This window comes from Castanea sativa, chromosome 10 (genome assembly GCF_040712315.1).
Source record: "Castanea sativa cultivar Marrone di Chiusa Pesio chromosome 10, ASM4071231v1".
NCBI classification, from domain to species: Eukaryota; Viridiplantae; Streptophyta; class Magnoliopsida; order Fagales; family Fagaceae; genus Castanea; species Castanea sativa.
Genome location: NC_134022.1, coordinates 24,130,290 through 24,152,211, shown reverse-complemented (window position 1 = coordinate 24,152,211; position 21,922 = coordinate 24,130,290). Strand labels below are relative to the sequence as shown.

The following is a 21,922-nucleotide window of genomic DNA, read 5'->3' as shown; positions in this document are numbered from 1 at the left end:
GGGGAACGAGAAAGGAAACTAGCCTATTGTTGGATGATACTCAAGGTCCTGGCCAATGACTTTGTCATATATCTTTGCTTTCATTTTTTTGCATCTTGAGATTGAGAGTCGACTTGACAGGTATTTGATTTACTGTTTGCTTGCTACAAGGCTATCAAACTATGCTTCTTATTTGATGACACTTTTTGGTCCCTTTAAGGGGGTAGAGTGAGAGAGGAAGGGGGGGGGGGGGGGGTGGTGCTATAAGAGTTGTTTTATGAGCTAATGATTATGTTGTGTGAGATTTTGTGTGCTCTCAACCAAACCCTAAGCTATTTCTCCGTAGGGGTCATATTTTGATGGTTGTGAGCTTCCAACTACATGGCTACATTCAATGTCCATCAACCAAGTTTGGACCATGTAATATTTCTTTGCAAAACAGGTAATTTTATCTATAGTTCCCCACTTTTCCCACCTACAACGCCAAATGAAGAAGAAAATATCAACGACCACACAACCAAGTTGGAATGAGGACAACGTCCTTACCTACACAAAGACTGAATAACTCAGGTAGCATTGGTGTGATGCTAGCCTAAACTTCTCCCTGATACTTAAATATACACACGATATTTTATAATACTACTAGTATTTTCGGTGGAGTTTTTTCTCATACTTTTGGGTCTCAAAATTAGGATCTCAGCATAACTGTAGACAAAAATGATCGACTAGTTTATTTCTTTAGATTGTGAATTGATAAAGTTAAATAATACGGTGTCTATCTCAAATTTTAATGATAGGCTTGGTATGTCAATTTATTTGGATAGAATGTAATAGTAAGTGTCAAAAAGTTTCTTTGGATAGAATGTAAGTCACACGACTCAACTACTCCACAATGGTTGTCACTCAAATCACTCCAAAAATACATATGGAAGATGCCACACAATCATTCTCAAACTAAAATGAAAATTCGTTATCAGTCCAATTGGAGAACAAGAATCATATACTACACAGCATCCCAGTTGGCAGCACATATTAACTGGAGGATTGAGAAATTCGACACTGAGACTGATCAGCTTATAAAAAAAAAAAAGGTTTCTTCTAGAAAAAGCTTTTTATTTTTTGTTTGACTACTGAAAGATGAGGACAGTGGCTAGCTAGAATCCACACCATTCTAGTATTCTACGATTTGAGCGTACCAGATTCCAACCAATCCAACGGCCAAATTTTTTTCCTGTTATTCCACGCTAACTCTTTGGCCTTGCCACTATTTCGGTCTCATATCATTTTCGACGATTGACTAATAAAGGCGAAGACCACGAGGTTCAACGAAGACCATCAAAGCTTAATATTATTATACAGTCAAAAAAGGAAAAGAAGACTGGTATTTTTTTTTTTTTTTTTTGATGAACAGAAGACTGGTCTTATTATACACTTCCACTTCCACGTTTAATTTAGGGTGTATAACAAACACTGCTCTTAATTTTAGAAATGGCTTTTTTTAATTTTAATTTTTATAAGAACATACAACTTATTGACTTGGCATTGAATTTATTGAAAAAAGAAAAACATGTTTAGGGCATATTTAGTACATGTGTTTAAACACATGTTTTTAGTTTTTAAACAATATTATACTCATTTTCACACATTTTTTCACCCACTCATATTTTCAATAAAACTAAAAACTATTGTTTAAATAAACATATTAAACGGGCATTACTATTCACAATTACACAAACTAACAAGTTTTGGGATCTGTTTAATTGTGTTATTTAAATAATAATTTTTGTTATTTAAACAAAACAACACGTATTTATTCAATATTTTTTCCCTTATATGGATTTTCATAACCCTTAAAACAAGGTTATTAAAACAAAAATACCAAACCAGCTCACTAAAAATCCCTGTGTTTGAAAATTATTTTAAAAATCGACCCACATAGTTTACTGTTTGTCGGTGGCTTCCAGTGCAAAAAGAAATGAACTTAACCCAGAGACTGACACGTAATGACTTTTCATGTCGCACGTCGTCGTGTCTTCACCCTATTGGTTAAGCTCCATGTCCCAAACAAGCAGTTTTAATCAAGAAATTTCCGTAGCGGGTTACCATCGCTCATCATTTCTTCCTTACTTTTATTTTTTGAGCGGTGGAGCAGAAGAGAAAAAAACGAGAGAAAAGAAACAAAGCATCACAGTCCAGACGTTTAAAACGATACCAAATTCAGATCGTTTCGTGTCCAAGAAGCTCATCCATATCTACATATATAGTATTTTCCTATTCTCCGCTCGCTTTTTCTTCGTCTCTCTCTCTCTCGTTTCCAAACCGATTAGTGTGACAACTATGGTATAGACTTTTCTTCCTTTTTCTTTTTCGTTTTTTAACATAATTTCTCTGTTTTTTATAATAAACATGTTCATCGGAATTTAGCGTTGGATTATCAAAATTTTCATGATTCTTGGATGAATATTAATATATTATATTGATTTTTTATGTCAATTTTGTGTGTCCCTGTGTTGAATTCGCTGTTAAATTTGGAGAAATTGAATTTACTGTTGTTAGTTAATTGTGGATTATGAGTTGTAATTGTTTATTGCAAAATTACATAATTGAAATATTGTTGTTACTTCTTGTTAACGATGAAATATGTTTTATTGTTGCTTTTCTGGAAATTGACTCTATACAGAACACTCAGATGGTTAATTTTCTTATTACATAATTGATAATTCAGAAATTTATTAATTCAAGGGAACAGCGATAATAACTATAAAGTCAACCAAGTTTTATTCCCAAAAATTTGGAGTCAGCTATAAATTCTCTGATTCTATCGTATCCAAAATCAAATGCTCAGTCATCTCCTTAATTGAAATGTCGTTTTTTTGCTACTTGTGCAGTTGTACTAATGTTATTGTTGTTCTTTCACCTTTATTTTCTCGAGTCCTTGACTGCTTGACTTGACTTGACTTGAATAAACTTACTCTTTATAATCGTCATTAGTTACTCTCCTTTGCACATGACAAAATCATCTTAACCGAGTCTCATGTACCTTTTCATCGATAGGGGCTATTCTTATCTTTGGGTGAATTTCTTCATTTTGATGCCTATCTTTCTTTGTATTTTCACCTATCCATCTCAATACTCTCATTTTAGCTACACTTATTTTTTGAACATGTTTTCTCTTAATAATGCCTCATTGCTTGATGTGGTGCATTTGGCAGAAAATTAGAAATTGCATTTTCTAAGAACTCTGTTCAAATGGTTGTCGGCATCTGGAAGTTTCTCCTTCTCAAACTTATTAGACTTTATTGATCATTGTGCTTTTATTAAAAAGAAAAAAAAAAAAAAAATCTTAGCTGTGTATGTCTAGTATACATCCTTGTATACTTGGTGCATTACAGTATATTCTAATAAAACTCATTACTTATATAAAGTAAAAAGCCAATCAACTAATAATAATGATGTGACTGAGTGGATCTGATCTTAATTTCATTATTACGGTTTTCGAGCTTTGACGTTCCTGATATATAGTTTAGTTCATGCAGTGATTGTTGAAAAATAACTTTTTGCTATAAGGTCTCTCATGGTGTACCTTAGCATATGAATAAGTGCCTTAAGCATTCAGCTCTGCCATTATTGTCTGCTATTTCTTCTCCTTTTTTTGGGCTCGTGCTTCTATGTGTTCATTATACAAAGTTTTAATGTCTTGAGTTTATTTTTGCTTTTGTACGCTGTATTGATTGACTTTGTCTATGCTGGTTTGCTTGGATCCGTATTGTGTAGGGTCTGATCATTTCTTTGTCTGTTAACTTATGCTTTTGTTGTCTCCATTTTGTGAATAGAGAATACGAATGGGATGGGGAAACACATACAGAAGACGCATGAGAGTATTCACAATGGCTGTAGTAATATACCTAGACTATAAGGTAAATTTTTTGAATGTGGCTTACTGTTTCTTATAAATGGAGCATTTTATTACCTTGTTTTTTTGGATATCTCTGAAGGCTTTACAGCAAAGAGAGAAATGGGCTAGCAGTGCTAAAAAATCTGCTTTGTGGGAAAAAGCTCATGAGCGCAATGCTAGGCGTGTGCACAATTTGATAATAGAGTTGGAAGGTCTGTGGGTGAAATTGGGACAGTATTTATCAACACGTGCAGATGTGCTTCCTGAGGCGTATATATCACGTCTCAAGCAGTTACAGGACTCTCTTCCTCCTCGTCCCTTGCAAGAGGTTTTTTCGATCTCAAATAATTAGAAATTTTTTGATTGATTGATTCAGTTGATTCTTCTCCCCTAGACTAGATTTTTTGAAGTTCTTTGTACTTGTTTTTGTTCATTATTTACATCTGTCTGACTTCTTAAATTGTGAATTCTTGGCCCATTGATTCTCTCTTCTGAAAATAAGATTCCCATGTCCTGTCATGTAAATATAGATATATGAAAATCTTTTCTAAGTGGATATCTTACCTTGACCTCTCTTTCAGATGTATTAAAAATCATTGCTGATTGGTGTTGTATGTACAAAGTAAGTGGGGAGATAGTTAATATTATTGCATGTGGTGTCTTTGGAGAGAATGAACTGCCCACTGCTTTGAGGGGAAGGTGCTAAGCTTGGTGAAGTTGAAGTTCTTATCCATGAAGATTCTTTATGAATGGATACTTTTTCTACTATGAGCTTCTTAGAGTTCCTGGACACTTTGAGCGAGCTTCCATTAGTTGTTAATGTATTTGTATTCTTTCTATTTTGTTGACTTGATTTTTAAAAAAACTTGGGCTTACTTTTGTATAATCTCTGTGTACTAGCTTTGCGCCACTTGTGCTCTTTTTAATGCATTTTTATTATTTTTAAAAATAAAGTGGGTTGTATCAGTGATGCCGTTTGGTGGTACTCTTTTGTCATTGTTTTCTTTCCTTCAACAATTCTTTTGCTTGGGAGTTTTGGTTGTTAGTTTACTCATTATTTGGGATATCTTGTGTAAGGCCTAATCAAGTGAGGGAGATTTTGGCATGTTGACAGGTGGCACCAAAAGATATGTAGTGTTAATGTGAAGAATGCATTGCCTCTATGTTTGATGTGCTGTATTTGGGGGGAGAGGAGTGCTAGGACTTGTTATGGAATTGAAGTCTTGTTTCTTTAACTGTAACCAAAGCTTCGGACATCTCTTTTTGATTGGATGAGAGCCATTAGGGGCTTCCATTTCCTCCTCCTTTTTGTTCTTTTTAGATGTTTGCAATTTTAGATTATTTTTTCTCTCTTTCGTTTCATGTACCTCTTGTATGCCTTGTGTACTAGCGCCATGCCCTTCTATTTTTTCAATAGAATCTAATTAGTATTACTTATAAAAAATATAATATATGAAGATAACCTCCAGGTGCTTCATTGGCTGACTTGTGCAGGTTTGTCGGACTATCGAGACAGAGCTGGGAAAATCAATGGATGATCTTTTTTCAGATTTTGTCAAAGTTCCTTTGGCAACAGCATCAGTAAGATCCTAGAACTGTTGTTGCTAGTTGTGAATAGATATGAGCACTTAGCTTAGGATAGTAATAATAGAATTTCTGAAGGTTGGAGTGAGAGTAAGTATATTCTGGGACAATCTTGTTAGTTACTTATCTATTCTATGCAGATAGCACAAGTCCATCGTGCAACTCTGCTTGATGGGCAGGAGGTGGTTGTTAAAGTTCAACATGAGGGCATCAAGACAATCATATTGGAGGTTTAGCATGCTTGGCTTTTAAGATATTGGGATGAAAAGATTATGTCGAAGTTATTTTATAGTTTTTGTGCTTGCTTCCCTCCTCCCCCTCCCCTCCCCTCCAGGATTTGAAGAATGCAAAGGCAATTGTTGACTGGATAGCTTGGGCAGAGCCACAGTATGACTTTAATCCTATGATAGATGAATGGTGCAAAGAAGCTCCCAAAGAACTTGACTTCAATCATGAGGCTGGTATGCTCAGCTATTGCCTGGAATAGTCATTTTGAATTGGTTTTAGTAGTTGTTTGTAATTAAAAGGAAATTGCTGTTCTCTGTTGACCACTTGCATTATTTAGGGTGTGTATGGATGAGGATTAAGGATTTATTTGAGGTTTTTGAACTAAGGGAATGTACATAATGAACTGGATAAAGTTTGGCAACAAACTTGATTGTAGCGTAAGGCTACAACTCTACTCAATATTTTTTTATTGGATGTGAATTTTGACAAATTTGGATTACATTTTCTACTTATATCCTCCATCCTTACAAAATTTCCAAATGATCAAAGATCAATGGCTATGTCATCAATAAAATGTTTAAATTTCAAGTTTTTGTAGTTTAAAATTTTGTATAAAAAATAAGTTTATAAATTGAATAGTAAATTACATCCGTTTGGCATGAAATTTGACATGTGTGTTGAGAACATAAAGAACATGTAATTTAATGGTTAGATTATAAAATTATGTAGTCATGTTAATTTTTTTAGTGGAAGTAAGTTGGCTACAACCAAGTAACTTTGTCCTAATTAACTATTGATTTGCATTTAAGGGATGATTTTTATTTTATTTTATTTTATATTATCAGATACATAAATAGATAGATATTCTCTTCAATATGTTAGTTGAATAATTGGGTGGTTGTATGTTGGCTATGCTTGGAATCTATTGAGCTGACGATCTTTTTCTGTTACTGAGTTATAACCATATTATTTCCTATTTGGCTTACTCTATATGTAGTTTATATGAACTGTTATCTTGTTTGTACGTTGGCTGTGCTTGGAATCTATTGTCTAACCTGACTTTCTTCTTCTGTTACCCAGTTATAACCATTTTATTTCCAATTTGGCCTACTTTATATGTAGTTTATATGAACTGTTATCTTGTTATTCTAAATTTTGGCACTTCGCATTAGTTATTCCCAAATTGGAAATGCCACCCCACCCTCCCAATCCTCCCCCCCCCCCCCCCCCCAGGTTCCAAAATTTGATTCTTATTGGCATTTGTTGCTCTGTCTGTAGAGAATACTAGGACAGTATCTAGAAATCTACGCTGCAAAAATACTGGACATGATGATAACACAAATGCCAATCAAGTGGATGTTTTGATTCCAGGTGTTGTTCAGGTATAATCTCTCACAAACATTTAATACTGCATGTCTGCACACAGGAGTGCATTGGGCTTAGTGTTATGAATCTTGGATACAGGGATTAGAGGCCTCTTATGGTTTCTCTTAAGAAACATGATCCCAAACATAATATCAAAATTTCAAAATGGTTGTCATACCCCAGATTATGTGGGTTTGCTTGGATGAGTGTGTGTTGTGTGGGTGTGTGCTGAATCCTACATTAGGTGTTTAATAGGCCAAGCAGGATTATATAAGTGATTACTAGGAGCCCCAATTGTTATTTGACTGGTCTTTTTGGGGTATAAGCATGTATGTGGCTAGTGCTTTTCTTGGGTCATGACACTAGTAGTCTTGTTGGGAGTTCTTAAAAATCAGACTATTGCCATTTAAATTTGCATCAAGTTTTGATTTAAAGAAATTATAAATATGTTCTGCATGTGGTGTACTAAGAAGTATAGAAAGTTTGAAGTAAAAATAAAAGCTTCTAGTTCTTCACTACTATAATTACTTTTGACATAAGACTAGAGTAGCACAGTAGTCAACTAGTTAAGATATCTGCTAACAGATCCACCGTGCCTAAGCTCTTAACTTTTGGCTATAATTAACAGACCCCTTCCTCTTTCCTCCCAGGCAAATCTATTGGTTGCTCCCTATATGAGTCCTTAGGTAATGTCAAAACATTTGGCATAGTAGATCTTCGAGTGGGTTAAAAGAAGTGTTTCCTTTTATTACAATTTACCTGAGGTGATCAGATGATTGACTTGGTTAAATACTTACCTTTTTTTCTTTTGAAGCAGAAAATATTGCCTTTTCATTTTCATGTACCTTACTCTGCATCCTGTTGTTTCAAATGTAGTCAGCGGAAAAAGTCCTTATTTTAGAGTATATGGATGGCATTCGTTTGAATGATTTGCCAGCACTGGAAGAATTTGGTGTTGACAAAAAAAAGCTTGTTGAAGAAATAACACGTGCATATGCCCACCAAATTTATGTTGATGGGTTTTTTAATGGTGATCCTCATCCTGGTACTCTCTCACTCTCATTGCCTTCAACCCCCCCCCCCCCTTCTTCTTTTCAGCTGGAGTTTAGTGTGGGGTTGTATCAAATAATTTTTTTCAGTGAGGATTATTTTGTAGTAATGTGCTGTAATTATAAGTTGTAATCTGAAATTTTGATGCATGCTTTATACATGTGCCATGCATGAAGATATATCCCCTCAAATGGGCCTTTTTTGTCAAGATTTTAGCCTAAAACATTGATAATGGAATCATATGCTCAGTTAGTAATTTCAAGTGTTCGATTTTCATTGTTAGGTTGATCATATTTCCTTGTAACATTTGGCTAGAGCATATGACCTGATCTTGAGATTAATTTGTTTATTTTTTGCTTGAGAGACAAATTCGACAATGAAAATGTGATGCGGCATGTGTGATAATAAAAATTTTTAATGGCAAAATGAAACCGTGATGACATTGTAATCAGGGCACACTCGTAGTAGCTGGACTCTATTTTTAATTGTCTACATGCTCAAGAAATAATGCATTCACTGCTTTTTGGGGAGCATTATGCAGGAAACTTCCTTGTGAGCAAGGAACCTCCTCATCGTCCAATTTTACTTGATTTTGGGCTTACAAAAAAACTATCAAGTTCTGTCAAGCAAGCACTGGCTAAAATGTTTCTGGCATCTGCTGAGGTTTGTAAAAATCTTTTTTGTGGTTTTTCTCTCTTTGCTAAAACTGATACTTTTCTGGATTTTTGGTTCATCTAAAGAACTATATCTGATGAGTAATACTAATATTTGACTTTGATTTTGTGAGCCTTTATCAGTCAATGCTTTCCAAGATGAAATGGTATTATTGTGTTTCATTTTGGTTGTTCCTTATAGGGCAACATATTTATTTTCTTTTCTTCTTCTTTTCTATTATTTTAATATGTAGCACTAGGTTGTCATGATGAGTGTTAAAAATGAAATCGAACTAATCATAATGAATCATGTTCAAATAATTGGGAATAATCTATTTTCACTCATGACTAATAAAGTATGTTGATGTGCAATTTTCCAGGTGCATATATATATATATATATATATATATATATATATATATATATATATTTGAGAATATTACTTACCAATATGATATTGATTGAAGGGGTTTCAATAAATTATGATTGTTGCTATACAACCGATTTATTGGTGTTGTCATCTAATATTGCTTTGAAGTTCAAACTTTTCTCTTTGAGTGGTGAAATACTTTGGATGCTTTTGCCACAGATGGACCACGCAGCTCTTTTGTCTGCTTTTGCAGAAATGGGACTTAAGTTGCGCCTGGATATGCCAGAACAGGCAATGGAGGTAACAACTGTATTCTTTCGAACTTCAACGTCAGCAAAAGAATCTCTTGTAAGTATGCACTAAGCTTGTGTGAGCATTTGTTTCTTACTTCACTCATTGTTTTTCCAACTTCAATAAGTCGTGACTTTTTATTTACTTATTTGTTGGTCTCTTAAGGAAACAATTAAATCATTGAACGAGAAAAGAACAAAAAACATGAAGGTTATACAAGAAAGGATGAAACTCAACCAGAAAGAAGTTAAACGCTTTAATCCTGTAAGCTAATGTGTCTTCTTTCTCATCAATGTTTCTCTAATATGTTTACTGACTATTTTTATCCATTTTCAATTCAGTAACAACCTTTCTTTCCAGGTTGATGCATTTCCTGGAGACATTGTAATATTTTCACGGGTCCTTAATCTTCTAAGAGGTCTGTAACTGGAATACCTGTGGCTAAATATAGGTTCCAATGGTTGTCCCTTATTATTTTCTATATTATGGATTTAGGGCTTTCTTCCTTGATGAATGTTCGCATAGTATATCTAGATATCATGAGGCCATTTGCGGAATCTGTTTTGCAAGGGTGAGTCTACTTTAAATCTTGGTGTTTCGTAGTTTATTATTTATTATAATTCTTGTTTATGTATTATATTTGATTGAATCCGGAATGCCCTTATCAGAAATATTAGTAGGGGACCAAGATTTAATGATCAGTGGATCTATGACACACCTGTCCATTCTGATGTGGAGGCCAAGTTAAGGCAGTTCCTAGTTGAGCTGGGGAATAATGATAAAATACTTGGAATACAGGTATGCAGCACTTTTTAACTAATCATGGGTATTGTATCTGCCTTGACTGTTTACTTTCTGTTGTCCTTTAATGTATGAAAGAACTGGTTCTATAGTAATCAGTTATTTGGATGGATATGAGACTGTAGACACATGAATTTAATATTCCTTAGGAAAAATTTTAGCGCCTTTACTTATTCTTATATGTGGTTGAGGGTACATACAGAATACTAGCTTGTCATGTCAGGCATAGCTTCCTTATTGCCAAGGTCATTTTTCCTTCCTCTAGTTAGTTTAATGATGTTGTCACCACCCACATCTTTTTGCATGTTTATCTTCCATTATTGCCACAGGAGAGCTCAGTAATACTATTAACTGCTGGCAGGAATTTGGTGCTTTTGTAACTGCTAGAAATGTTTGAGGCGTTTTAGAAATGGCATACTTTATTTAATTTTTTCCATCAGTCAAGAAATTTTATTGTCACTTGTCAGACCAGGAAGAACACTTTTTAAAGCAAAGTCTGATGGAATTTCAATAGCTATGACTAATGAAAGTAGTTGCTAGAAATACTAAATTCAAATAATGAGCTCTTATCTTTTCCTTTCATAGCCATTTGCCCCTCTCCAATGTGTTCCAAGATGAAACCGAATTACAGATCCATGGGAATGCTTTATATTTTGTGAAAGTGCACTTAACAATGGTAGGCTATTGATTCATGCCTTGCAATTTGGAATTAAACCCTGTAGCCAGTTCTGATTATGAAGAGATCTTGAATTACCATTACATAGTTGGACAATCTGGTTATATGTTACTATCTGTATCCGCATTTCTAGTTAGATTTAATGCTTCAAGGTATAGGCTATTGAGGATTAGTGAAGATCCATTTATTGGTTGAGTACTGAAGGTTGTTAGATTTGTAGCTGATAAATTACTGATTGTCCCTAAAGGTTAAGTTGTTAGGAAATGGTGAAATTAATCACTTATCCATTATTCTAACACTACCACATATGAGTGGGCCCAGACTCCCCTTTAATACCTAGGGCTAATAAATGAGATGTTTCACTTTTTAAATTGGAGTTTGGGCGGAAACAATATTCAAATTCAGGACCACCTACTTTGATACTTACCGATTGTCAAAAAAAACTTAAAACTGTTTGGACATGAATTTAATCACCAACCATTATCCTAACATTAGCAAAGAGCAAATAATGATTCCTGCACTTGACTTCTGAATGGACAAGCAAAAGTATATTGGTCATTATGTGCTAAAAAAAAAGTTTTTTTGGTTTTCTTTTTGGTTTGTGATGTTAGGTTTAAGTTTTCAGTTTTGTGCTTGACTTACAATGTTTTGAAGAGAATTTGTAGATTTGGATTCGGTTAAATTCACTGGAAGCTGTTATTGTTATTTGTATGTTGCATTCATAAAGATGATAATCCTATATCAAGTTCCTTTGCGGCAAGCAGAAGTTCTATCTTTTAAATACATTAGAAGATTCCTCATTTAAGTTCTTTTCATTAGAAACATTTTCTGGTAATGTTGAAATCAGAAGAAATAATTTTTGATAAGTTCTAAGTTTTATTGATATAAAAAAAAGGGACATCCTAGTACACAGGGAGTGTACAGAGGGTCAACAAAATCAACAAAATCAAGAAAGGAAGAGAAAGATTGGTTTCGCAAAGTAGCCAACCAATCTAATAAAGTTCTAAAGAAAAAAAGCTTGAGGTCTAGTATGGATTTCTCATTATCTTCAAAACGCTTACTATTTCTTTTCCTTCAAAGGCACCATATTAAGCAATGGGGAACAATTAACCATATATGACCATTTCTATGACGATCAAGTTTGCCTTGCCAGCAAGCTAGGAGCCCCACAACAGACTACAGCATAATCATGCTTACGCCAAATTAACCCAAAACCTTAGACCACAAATCCATAGCAACTGGATAATGAAGAAATAGATGGTCAACCAATTCACCATTACACTTGCACATATATCCAATATCCAAACCTTCTTTTTACGTAAATTGTCATGTAAATTGTCAATCGTCAAGCATTTCCCTAAAGCGGCAGTCCAAACAAAGAACACCACTTGAGAAGGGACCTTCTGCTTCCAAATACTTTTCCATGGAAAACAACAATCATTAGAGCCCACTAGTAGACTATATTAATTATTAACCATGAAACCCTTATTTCTATCTGGTTTCCAACACATCTTATCCACATCAAACCCCTTTATTGTAGCGCCATATTGGTATCCATGAAGCTTGATACAAAGTCTAATTCCTGAGTATGAACACCCCTCTCCATTATTGCACATATATGGTAATTCAGAAGAAATCTGTGTTTAAGATCTTTGTATCTGCTTAAAAAAAAAAAAAGAAAGTAAAAAAGATCTATGTATCTATAAAATAAACAAATGGAACCAAGAGAAGTTTTTCCATTTTATAAATTTGGAAGCAATAGAATTACCACAGGTAAAAAAATGAATTTGGGTGGTATAATCAAAGCATCTAGATGTTTCTTAACCATTACAATTGACGATCAGTTTACTGTTATTCATAATTGTATCTCGTTTGAATTTGTTGTTGGGGTTGGTATTTCAATGTTTAATGCATTAACACCCCAGCTTTTTCCTCCCCTTCTTTTCTGATAAAGTTTTTATAATATTTCTAAAGGTATGTGCCTACAAAGATGGAGAAGTCATAATTGACACTGCCGCTGGAATGCTTGGAAGATATGATCCTCGTCCAGTGCAGCCTGATAGCCTTTTTCCTGTTTTCTCTGCAACAAAGGCTATCACTGCGGGAATGTTACATTGGCTGGTTGACAAAGGGTGCGTTACATAATTTTATGAACAGCAAAGTTCTATGTTTTCAAATGATACAAATCCTTTTTGTTTACTTTTATATAAAGAAATAACTGGAATCCCTTTTTGGGTCTTATAATATATATCCCCTGGTCACTAGGATAAGGGCTCATCTTCTATTTTTACTTCTGGTTTTGACGGTCCAAGCCATTCTACACATCAAAGGAATCTATTACACCTTTGACTTATATTAGTATGATCCGCTTAAAATTAGTTGACATGGATTGAGCTTTAACAGTTTGACCTGCATAACCTAATCCAAGATTTTGAATGATGGGTGTATATTGGCTTCATTTTGTAAATTTATTATGGTATAATGACTTTCAGAACTTCAGTCCATGCATAATCGCGGCATCCCTCTGCCATTTATGCTGTAAAAAAAATCAATTTATTAATTGACCATTCTAAATTAAGAACATTAAACATGGCATGAAAAGTAGTAGGGCTTTCTTCTAGATATGCAGGCACTTGTTTAGGCCAGTCTTTCTGATGCTGGGTTTTGCATGTGGCTAATATCTGGATTTGTGGAGTCAGCAACTTGTATTTATGTGTGAATGTATACATTAGCTGTATTTGTTCATTCACTTGAAAATTGGGTGGAGTACGGAGAGTTGTATTCAATCTCAATGACATTAAAATACTAGCATGATGTGCAAAATATAGTACTCATGCCCAAACATCTGTGAATCTTAAATTGAAATAAGATGAAGAAAGTATAGTAATTTTGTAGTTTCTACACATGTTCCTAAATTTTTTTGAAGAACTAGGAACAACTAGGAACATGTGAAGAGACTATAACATTACTCACTTTCTTCATCATATTTCAATTTAAGATTCACAGATGTTTGGGCATGCATATTATATTTTGCACATCATGCTAGTATTTTGATGTCATTGATATTGAATACAACTCTCCATACTCCACCCAATTTTCAAGTGAATGAACAAATACAGCCAATCTGGTGCGAAAAAGAAAAACTTGGGATGACAAATTTCTTAACATCTTCTTCCACAACATAATGTCTCTTACATAGTTTCTTTCAGAACATAACATTCTAAGCCATACACAACTCACATTTACTTTTATAATTAATAAGGTTTGACATAATTGCGGGAAATTCTCGAATGAAGTAATTGTAAACCATATCATATACCCTTGTTTTCTCAAATCATAATTTTTTTGCTCGATGATTCACAATTCTAAATATCTACATGAATCATGTCAAACTTGGGATGGTTTTTTTTTTTTTTTTTGGGTGGGGGGATGGGGGAGGGGGTACTGCTACACATGTATTGATGCTTGTTTCAACACTGACAAAGGTACACAAATTTAAAACCTAAACCTTTTATATTCCATGAATGAAGAAATTCTTTAATAATTGCTCTCTGGGCATATTTATGGACCTTAATATTTGTTTATGAACATTTTATTGCCTAGAAAGCTGACGCTCGAGGAAAATGTGGCAAATATTTGGCCGGAATTTGGATCAAATAGGAAAGATCTCATCAAGGTTTAAATTTTGTCTCACGTACTGATAAACTTCTACCTGTATCAACTGACATTCTTAATTAATTTTTTGTTTGATTTTTTTTCTTCATCTTTTTAGGTCCATCATGTGCTTAACCATACATCTGGTCTTCATAATGCTTTATCAGACATCCCTAGAGAAAATCCTTTACTAATGTCTGATTGGGATGAATGTTTGAAGCGTATTGCTGTGTCAGTTCCTGAGTCTGAACCTGGTCAGGAGCAGTTGTATCATTATCTTTCTTATGGCTGGCTATGTGGTGGCATTATTGAGGTATAATTGCTTGCCTCAGAATCTTTTGATTATGTTTAAATTTGTCTAAAAACTCTGCTGAAAATTTTAATGCCCTGTTTGGATCTCTGAGTAAACTAGGGAAATAAAATATGGTTTTTGATTATTCCCTATAGGTATTTTAAGTTGAGGAAGTTAAATACTCTAGAAGCTGAGTTTAATCTGCGTCTGTAGTCCTTACCGTGCAGTTAGTCATCATAAGTGTCAATGTTGGCATTTACTCCTCTGAAGTGGTGCCTAAAGTTGTTCACATTGCTGCCGACTTTTTAACTGACCCAATTTCTGTAGTGCTTCTGCACATACCAAGATTTGAAGGGATTTCTGTCAGAAACTGTAATCTTGCCCTCTCTGTTTAGGAACATGGTCTAGTAACCCCTAAAACATAGTAAAATTGAGTTTTACTGACTTCCTTGATGACAAAGAAGACTTTTGAGGCTGGATAAATATTTTCTTTAGCTGCCCTCTACATGTCCACTTCATTTCTTTTGATAGATTTTATCTCTCTCTTTTCAACACGCCCATGGAGACTGGTGATCCCTTCATTCTATTAGCAATGGCCGTAGGGGTTGGTGCATCTTTCAGATATCGATTTCTAGCATGCCTTCTGTGTTTAGATTGTCAGTTTGATCTGTATTGACAGGTCTATGGGAGAACTCAAAGAGCTTTATTAATCTTGTGGTTTTTTTTAATTCTTGCAAACTTTCTTGATGTTTTAAACCTTACCTTTTCTGCTGTTCTAATTTTCTGTTTGGATATCACAGCACGCATCTGGGAAAAAATTTCAGGAGATTCTTGAAGAATCATTTGTTCATCCCCTTCAAGTTGAAGGAGAGTTATATATTGGAATTCCTCCAGGCAAGTGTTGGACTTATACTTTGTTGATTCTCTTGCTTCATTGTGTAAAATATATTTGTACAATGATTGTATTTTATTCTTCCCTCAATCATGTTGAACTACAGTTTAGTTTATGTTTTTGGTAGTTATAATATTTAGTGTTGTGTGTACTTTTTAGAGGGGAAACAGACTTTGTTTATGGTAATTATTGTTTATCAAAAATAGTGTTGATGGTAAGTGGGTTATCATCTTTCTTATCACCATGTGTAATGGCTCCTCTCCAGGTGTGGAATCTCGACTTGCAACACTTACACTAGATAAAGATGATCTTCAGAAGCTCTCAGGGATCAGCAGTCGTCCTGACATGCCCTCCACGTTCCAGCCTGGTGATATTTCCCAAGTTGCAACCACCCTGCCTGTTGCATTTAACATGCTCAAAATTCGTCGTGCTATCATACCTGCTGCTAATGGACATTGCTCAGCCCGTGCACTTGCACGGTACTATGCAGCCCTAGCTGATGGTGGTGTGGTACCCCGGCCCCATTCCTCTTCTTCCAAACCACCACTTGGCAGTCACCCACACATTCCCAAATTCTCTTCTTCTCAAAATGTCAGCAAGAGGCAGAAAGGTCGCAAATTCAAGGAGGAATCTGCTGTTTCAATTAACAGAACTAATGAATCTGAAGAGATACCAAATTACAATGATGTTAGCCATGGTAGAAATACCAGTGGTGATGGTTCTACTAAGCTTGTCAATGATAGCAGCAATAGCAATAGAATTAGTACGACTGACAGCAGTGAAGACAGTAATCCTCAAAACAATTCTGTTGGTAGGATTTTTAGCAATCCTAGAATTCATGAGGCATTCTTGGGTGTTGGTGAATATGAAAACCTCGCTTTGCCAAATAGTGCTTTTGGCTTAGGGTTCAGGAGGACTAAATCTAAGGAGGGCTCCCTTCTTGGCTTTGGGCACTCGGGAATGGGCGGATCAACTGGCTTTGCTGACATGAATAATAGGTTTGCTATTGCTGTGACCCTGAACAAAATGTCTTTTGGCACTGTAACTGGAAACATCATTAATTTTGTTTGTTCGGAGTTGAATATTCCAGTGCCAGCTGAATTCTCAAGATTCAGTGAGATGGGAGCCGATGCAGAGTCGAGTTTTGGGAGACCTTTGATTAATTGAGAATGGGAAAACTTTATCCCTAGCTTTTAGAAAATTGTAATCTGTAATTGTAACTTGTACCATATCCATTGATATTTAACTTTAAAAACGCCTTTCGACTCTTATTAGGTTGTATACCAAAGGAAAATATAGATTTTATAGTGTTCTTAATATATATAGTATAGCTTACACTGGATTCAAGAGCATGGACAGCATGTGCACATAACAGCCTTTTCGATTAATTTTTTTTCGTATCTTCATTGTGTTTGTGCAGGATCTTTGTGGGTTTTTCTTTCCACTTTATTCTTTCTGGTTAAAAATTTCTCGCAAAATACTGATGAGTTGGATATAGTGGCGCAAGATGCTTGTTAACCATTTGAGACCAGTTCATTTAAAAATCCATGCACCCCTGCCGCAGGTTATATTTTGTAAACTTACATATTGTGCTGTAGTACATATGTACTGGCATAAATTTGTTCCTACAGGTTATATTTTGTAAACTTACATATTGTGCCGTAGTACATATGGTGTACTTACACTTAAATTTTTTAAACTTACATATTGTTTTGGGATTTTTATTATTTATTATTTTTGAGAAGATTGTTTTGGTTTTTTTTATTTAAGATTGTTTTGGGTTTTGAAATGTTGTTGTGCTTGAGAGTTGAGACCCAAAATCTGGCTTCAACCCGCTCAACTGATGACCCACTCCGTTGGGCTTGACCTGAACGTTCGGTTTGCTGCGGGTCCATTTTTTGTTCACCCGATTCAATCAGGTCGGTTGCGGGTTAGATCCAAACCCGATCCGACCCGACCCATGGACAGCCCTAGGTATCACTACAAAAAACTAGTTCTACAGTCACTTTTTTTTTTTCGCAACAGTTTTGAAAACCGCCACTATAGGTGACCTAAAACAATGTTTTTAGAAACTGCCACAATAGGTTGACCTATTATGATAGTTTAAAGTTGGGTTTTTTCTAACTATTGTTATAGATACCCTATTGCAGCGCTTTAAGAAATTGCTACAATAGGTAGAGCTATTATGGCATTTTAAAATTGCCGCAATAGATTTGAACTTAGTATTTTTTTTTTAATTGACCTATTACCGCTTTTTAAAACTGCCGCTATAGGTTTGCTCATATTAAAGATCTATTACAACAGTTTTAAAACCGCCACTATAGGTTTGAAGTTAATATATATATATATATATAGTATTTTAAATGACCTATTACAACGGTTTTAAAACTGCTGCTATAAATTTGCTCATATTAAAGACCTACTACGATGGTTTTAAAATCGACGCTATAGGTTTTTACATAATAAAACCTATAACGGCAGTCTTAAAATTGTCGCTATAGCTCTAAAATATGATAAAGCATATAGCAGTGGTTTTAAACTGTCATAATAGGTTTTTAAAATTTGATAAAAAAAAGTCCCAACTTAATGATCTATAGCAACAGTTTTAAAACTACCGCTATAGGTTTTATTATGTAAAAACCTATAGTGGCGATTTTAAAATTGTCGTAATAGATCTTTAAAATTTGAAAAAAAAAAAATAGTCTCAACTTAATGATTCATAGCTACGATTTTAAAACCGCCGTAATAGCTCATATTGAAGACCTATTACGATGGTTTTAAAACCGTCACTACAGGTTTGAAATTAATTTTTGGCAAAACTATAATGTTAGTCCCTCAAGTTTACCATGTGTTCATAATTGGTCCCTTAAGTTTCAAGGGAGAACAAGTAGTCCCTCAAGTTTTAAAACTGAGTTGTATTAGTTATTTTACTAACTGCCGTTAGTGGTGTTACTTGCTGGCTAACAAAAATATGACTTGACATTTATTTTATTGACGTGGTATTTTTTTATTAAAAAAATAACAAAATAAATTTACACATAAGAAATTCACAAACCAATACCAAATTAAAACCAATATTACAACTTGTTCACAAACCCACGCTTCTAAAATTAAATAAATAAATAAAATCACAAACGCACCCACAAGAGAGAGAAGGGGACTGATCCACGCTGGTGGAGACCTAAACCCTAACCGCTGCCCGTGACAACCCAAGCCCTAGCCCCCACCAACGACAACCACTGACTGGAGTCCCTGATTCTCTTGCACATTGGAAACAAACAAATCTGTTACTCTGTCTAGATTGGAAACAAATTCTAGTTCGTGACCTTATTGGAAACAAACAAAAATGAATATTTATTCACCTTATGATCTACCCTTTGGACCTCATGGTGGTCCCAATATAGAAGGGCACATTAGTGAAATCACCACACCAGCAATGTTGTGCATTATTGTATAAAAACGTAACCATTAATAATATAAAAGAACTAAAGAAAACCTTATAGTTTCCGACTTTCTGGTTTCATTGTACTTTGACTAGACTCCCATGGCAATCGGAGTTTCAATTACTTCAAGTGCAAATGCAATAACACGCTGTTTCAAACATAAGACTTACTTGCAAGTTCCAACACCCTTTTCTAAATCAGATTGGAAATATATAATGTTTTTGCTTTTCTCTTCGTTTAAATATATAGGGATTAACTTAATCAATTTTGATAATTAGGGTGGAGAATTCCCTTATGTATGTACATGTTTGTTTCCAATATGAACAAAGTAATAGTGGGATTTGTTTTTTTCCAATGTGCAAGAGAAGTAGGGACGTCGGTTAGTGGTTGTCGCCGGTGGCAGCTAGGGCTTGGGTCTCCATCGGCGGTGGGTCAGTCTCCTTCTCTCTCTCGTGGGTGGGTTTGTGATTTTTTTTTTTTAAAGAAGTGTGGGTTTGTGAATCAATTGTAATACTGGTTTTAATTTGATATTGGTTTGTTAATTTCTTACATGAAAATTTATTTTATAATTTTTTAATAAAAAAAATACCACAACATTAAAAAAAGTGTCAAGTCATTGTTTTGTTAGTCACATAAGTAATACCACTAGTGGCAGTTAGTAAAAAGACTAATACAACTCAGTTTCAAATATGAGGTTTTAGTAATGTAATAACAGGTTACAGGTTAATATCAAAGTCATGGAAAAAATAAAAGCAGAAAATAAGTTATAGTAACGAATTTTTTCGTCACAAATATAGCAATAAAAAATTGTTTTAGTAACGAAAATTTTGGTCGCTATATATGCCTGGATTTTCTTAAAAATAGTTTTAGTGACGAACTTTTTCGTCACTATATGTACTCGAAAATAGTTTTAGTGACGAAATTATTCGTCACTAAATATGATTTAATAAACTAAAGTGTTTTTAGTGACGAAATATTTTCGTCACTGAAAGGTGTTTTTAGCGAGGAAAATATTTAGTGACGAAACGTTTTCGTCTCTAAATTTTTTTTTTTTAATCAAATCGGACTTTTAGTGACAAAATTTTTCGTCACTAGGACTTTTAGTGACGGGGTTTTAGCGACGAAATGAGTTTCGTCACTAAAAGTCCGATTTCATCACTAAAGGTTCTTAGTGACGAAAAACTGGGGATTAATTGTGCTCCCTTGAAACTTAAGAGACCAATTGCGCACATATGATAAACTTGAGGGACCAACATTATAGTTCTGCCAAACCTATATTACCTAAGTTTTTGTATTTTTTTATTTTAAATGACCTATTACGACAGTTTTAAAACTGCCGTTATAGGTTTGCTCATATTGAAGACCTTTTAATAATTATCATAATTATCAAATTTCATATATATATATATATATATATATATATATAAATGATTGTGTTTAATAATGTTAATGTGTTTGATTTGGTGAGAGAGTGTAATTATGTGTGCGTGTGTGTTTAACAGTTAGTTTGTTTCTCAAAAAAAAAAAAAAAAAAAAAAAAAAAAAAAAAAAACAACAACGTTAATGTTAATGTTAAAACACCATCTATTTCCCCTAAAAAAAGAAAACCCAGCTTTTTTCTCTGACGACCTTACGAGCATTTATATTAGCATGTAAAAATTGGGCTTTTATAAATTATCTTAAGAACTTTTTAGTCAATAAATTATTATGCTTCACATGCCTAAATTATTTTCTAAATTTCCAGATTCATTAAAACTAGTTCTCAAAATATCAAAATAAATCAAACTAAACACATGCATTAAAATAAGGGTAATAAAAAAAATTATATATCTTAAATTGGATTAGACCAGATTGGTTGAAAAAATATCAACCTAAGCTCGACCCAATTCAAGACTTAAAATAAAATTCCAACTCAACCCAAACTAACCCACAAAAACTCCACTAGAGGCATCGACTTTATTTAGATTGATTGACTTTGCTGTTTTAGTGGGTTGGATACACACCCCTATTGCCAACATTGCAATGATGTGATCTCAAGTTCCCATTTAAATTACACAACTAAGTAGCATGGAGTAAAAAGTTCAATGCTAATCTATGAGGCAATGTAAACTTGAAGCCAAGCAAAGTGAAAAGATGGATGAATTATTTAGAAGACTAACAAATAAAAAGAACACAAAATATATTATTACTTCATAGTTGAAATCAATAATTGCAAATACCGAGAAGAAGTTTTATGATTTATAACATTACACCATAGAATTGTTGGCAATAGGTGGTTGGAAATATGAGTTGAAGTAGAACGTGGTATTTAGGTAATATTTTTCCGTGTGGGCCAATAACCTGCCTAGTCCTTGGCAATCCGAAATTCTCAGTCACCACTTGGACATCGTTTTACTTTCTTAGCCTTATGTGGGGGTAATGGGAGAGTTTCTGGAGACTATCCACCATTACTAGGCCCAGATAATAGGATTTTATAGGCAATATCCCAAAATTGATACTCTTAAAATTCCTAGTTTTATACTCTCAGACCTTAGTGAGGGGTAAACTATGCTTAATGAGGTCGATGGAGGATCACCAAGATTATGTATGGGGCTAGGTCCAAATGGAGTAGGAATATTTGTAGGCAACATTCCAAAATTGATACTCTCAAAATTAGGACTTAGTTTTACAGTCTCAGATTTTAAAGTGGGATGAATTGTGGGTAATTGGATCAATGGAGGATCACCAGGATTATGCATGGGGCTAGGTT

The 21,922-nt window shown here is 34.3% G+C and overlaps 1 protein-coding gene across 1 annotated transcript; it reads left to right on the top strand.

Annotated features, from left to right (window-relative positions):
• Window positions 1-1,998: 1,998 nt before the first annotated feature.
• LOC142612927 (uncharacterized) lies at window positions 1,999-17,082 on the top strand. Its single transcript, XM_075785102.1, has 19 exons — window positions 1,999-2,319; window positions 3,813-3,896; window positions 3,975-4,202; window positions 5,369-5,455; window positions 5,599-5,688; window positions 5,793-5,919; window positions 6,965-7,068; window positions 7,928-8,096; window positions 8,643-8,764; window positions 9,344-9,472; window positions 9,581-9,679; window positions 9,776-9,833; window positions 9,911-9,986; window positions 10,084-10,213; window positions 12,867-13,024; window positions 14,496-14,568; window positions 14,665-14,859; window positions 15,639-15,732; window positions 15,996-17,082. The coding sequence occupies exons 1-19, from the start codon at window positions 2,035-2,037 to the stop codon at window positions 16,895-16,897; spliced, it is 3,210 nt and encodes a 1,069-aa protein (XP_075641217.1). The 5' UTR covers window positions 1,999-2,034; the 3' UTR covers window positions 16,898-17,082.
• The last annotated feature ends 4,840 nt before the right edge of the window (window positions 17,083-21,922 follow it).

Excerpts from the sequence above, each read along its gene's own strand:
- LOC142612927 (XM_075785102.1), top strand. The coding sequence starts at position 2,035 with ATGTCCCAAACAAGCAGTTTTAATCAAGAAATTTCCGTAGCGGGTTAC. Across the intron at positions 4,203-5,368 it reads CTCCTCGTCCCTTGCAAGAG|GTTTGTCGGACTATCGAGAC; the intron begins GTTTTTTCGATC and ends TGACTTGTGCAG. Across the intron at positions 8,765-9,343 it reads TGTTTCTGGCATCTGCTGAG|ATGGACCACGCAGCTCTTTT; the intron begins GTTTGTAAAAAT and ends CTTTTGCCACAG.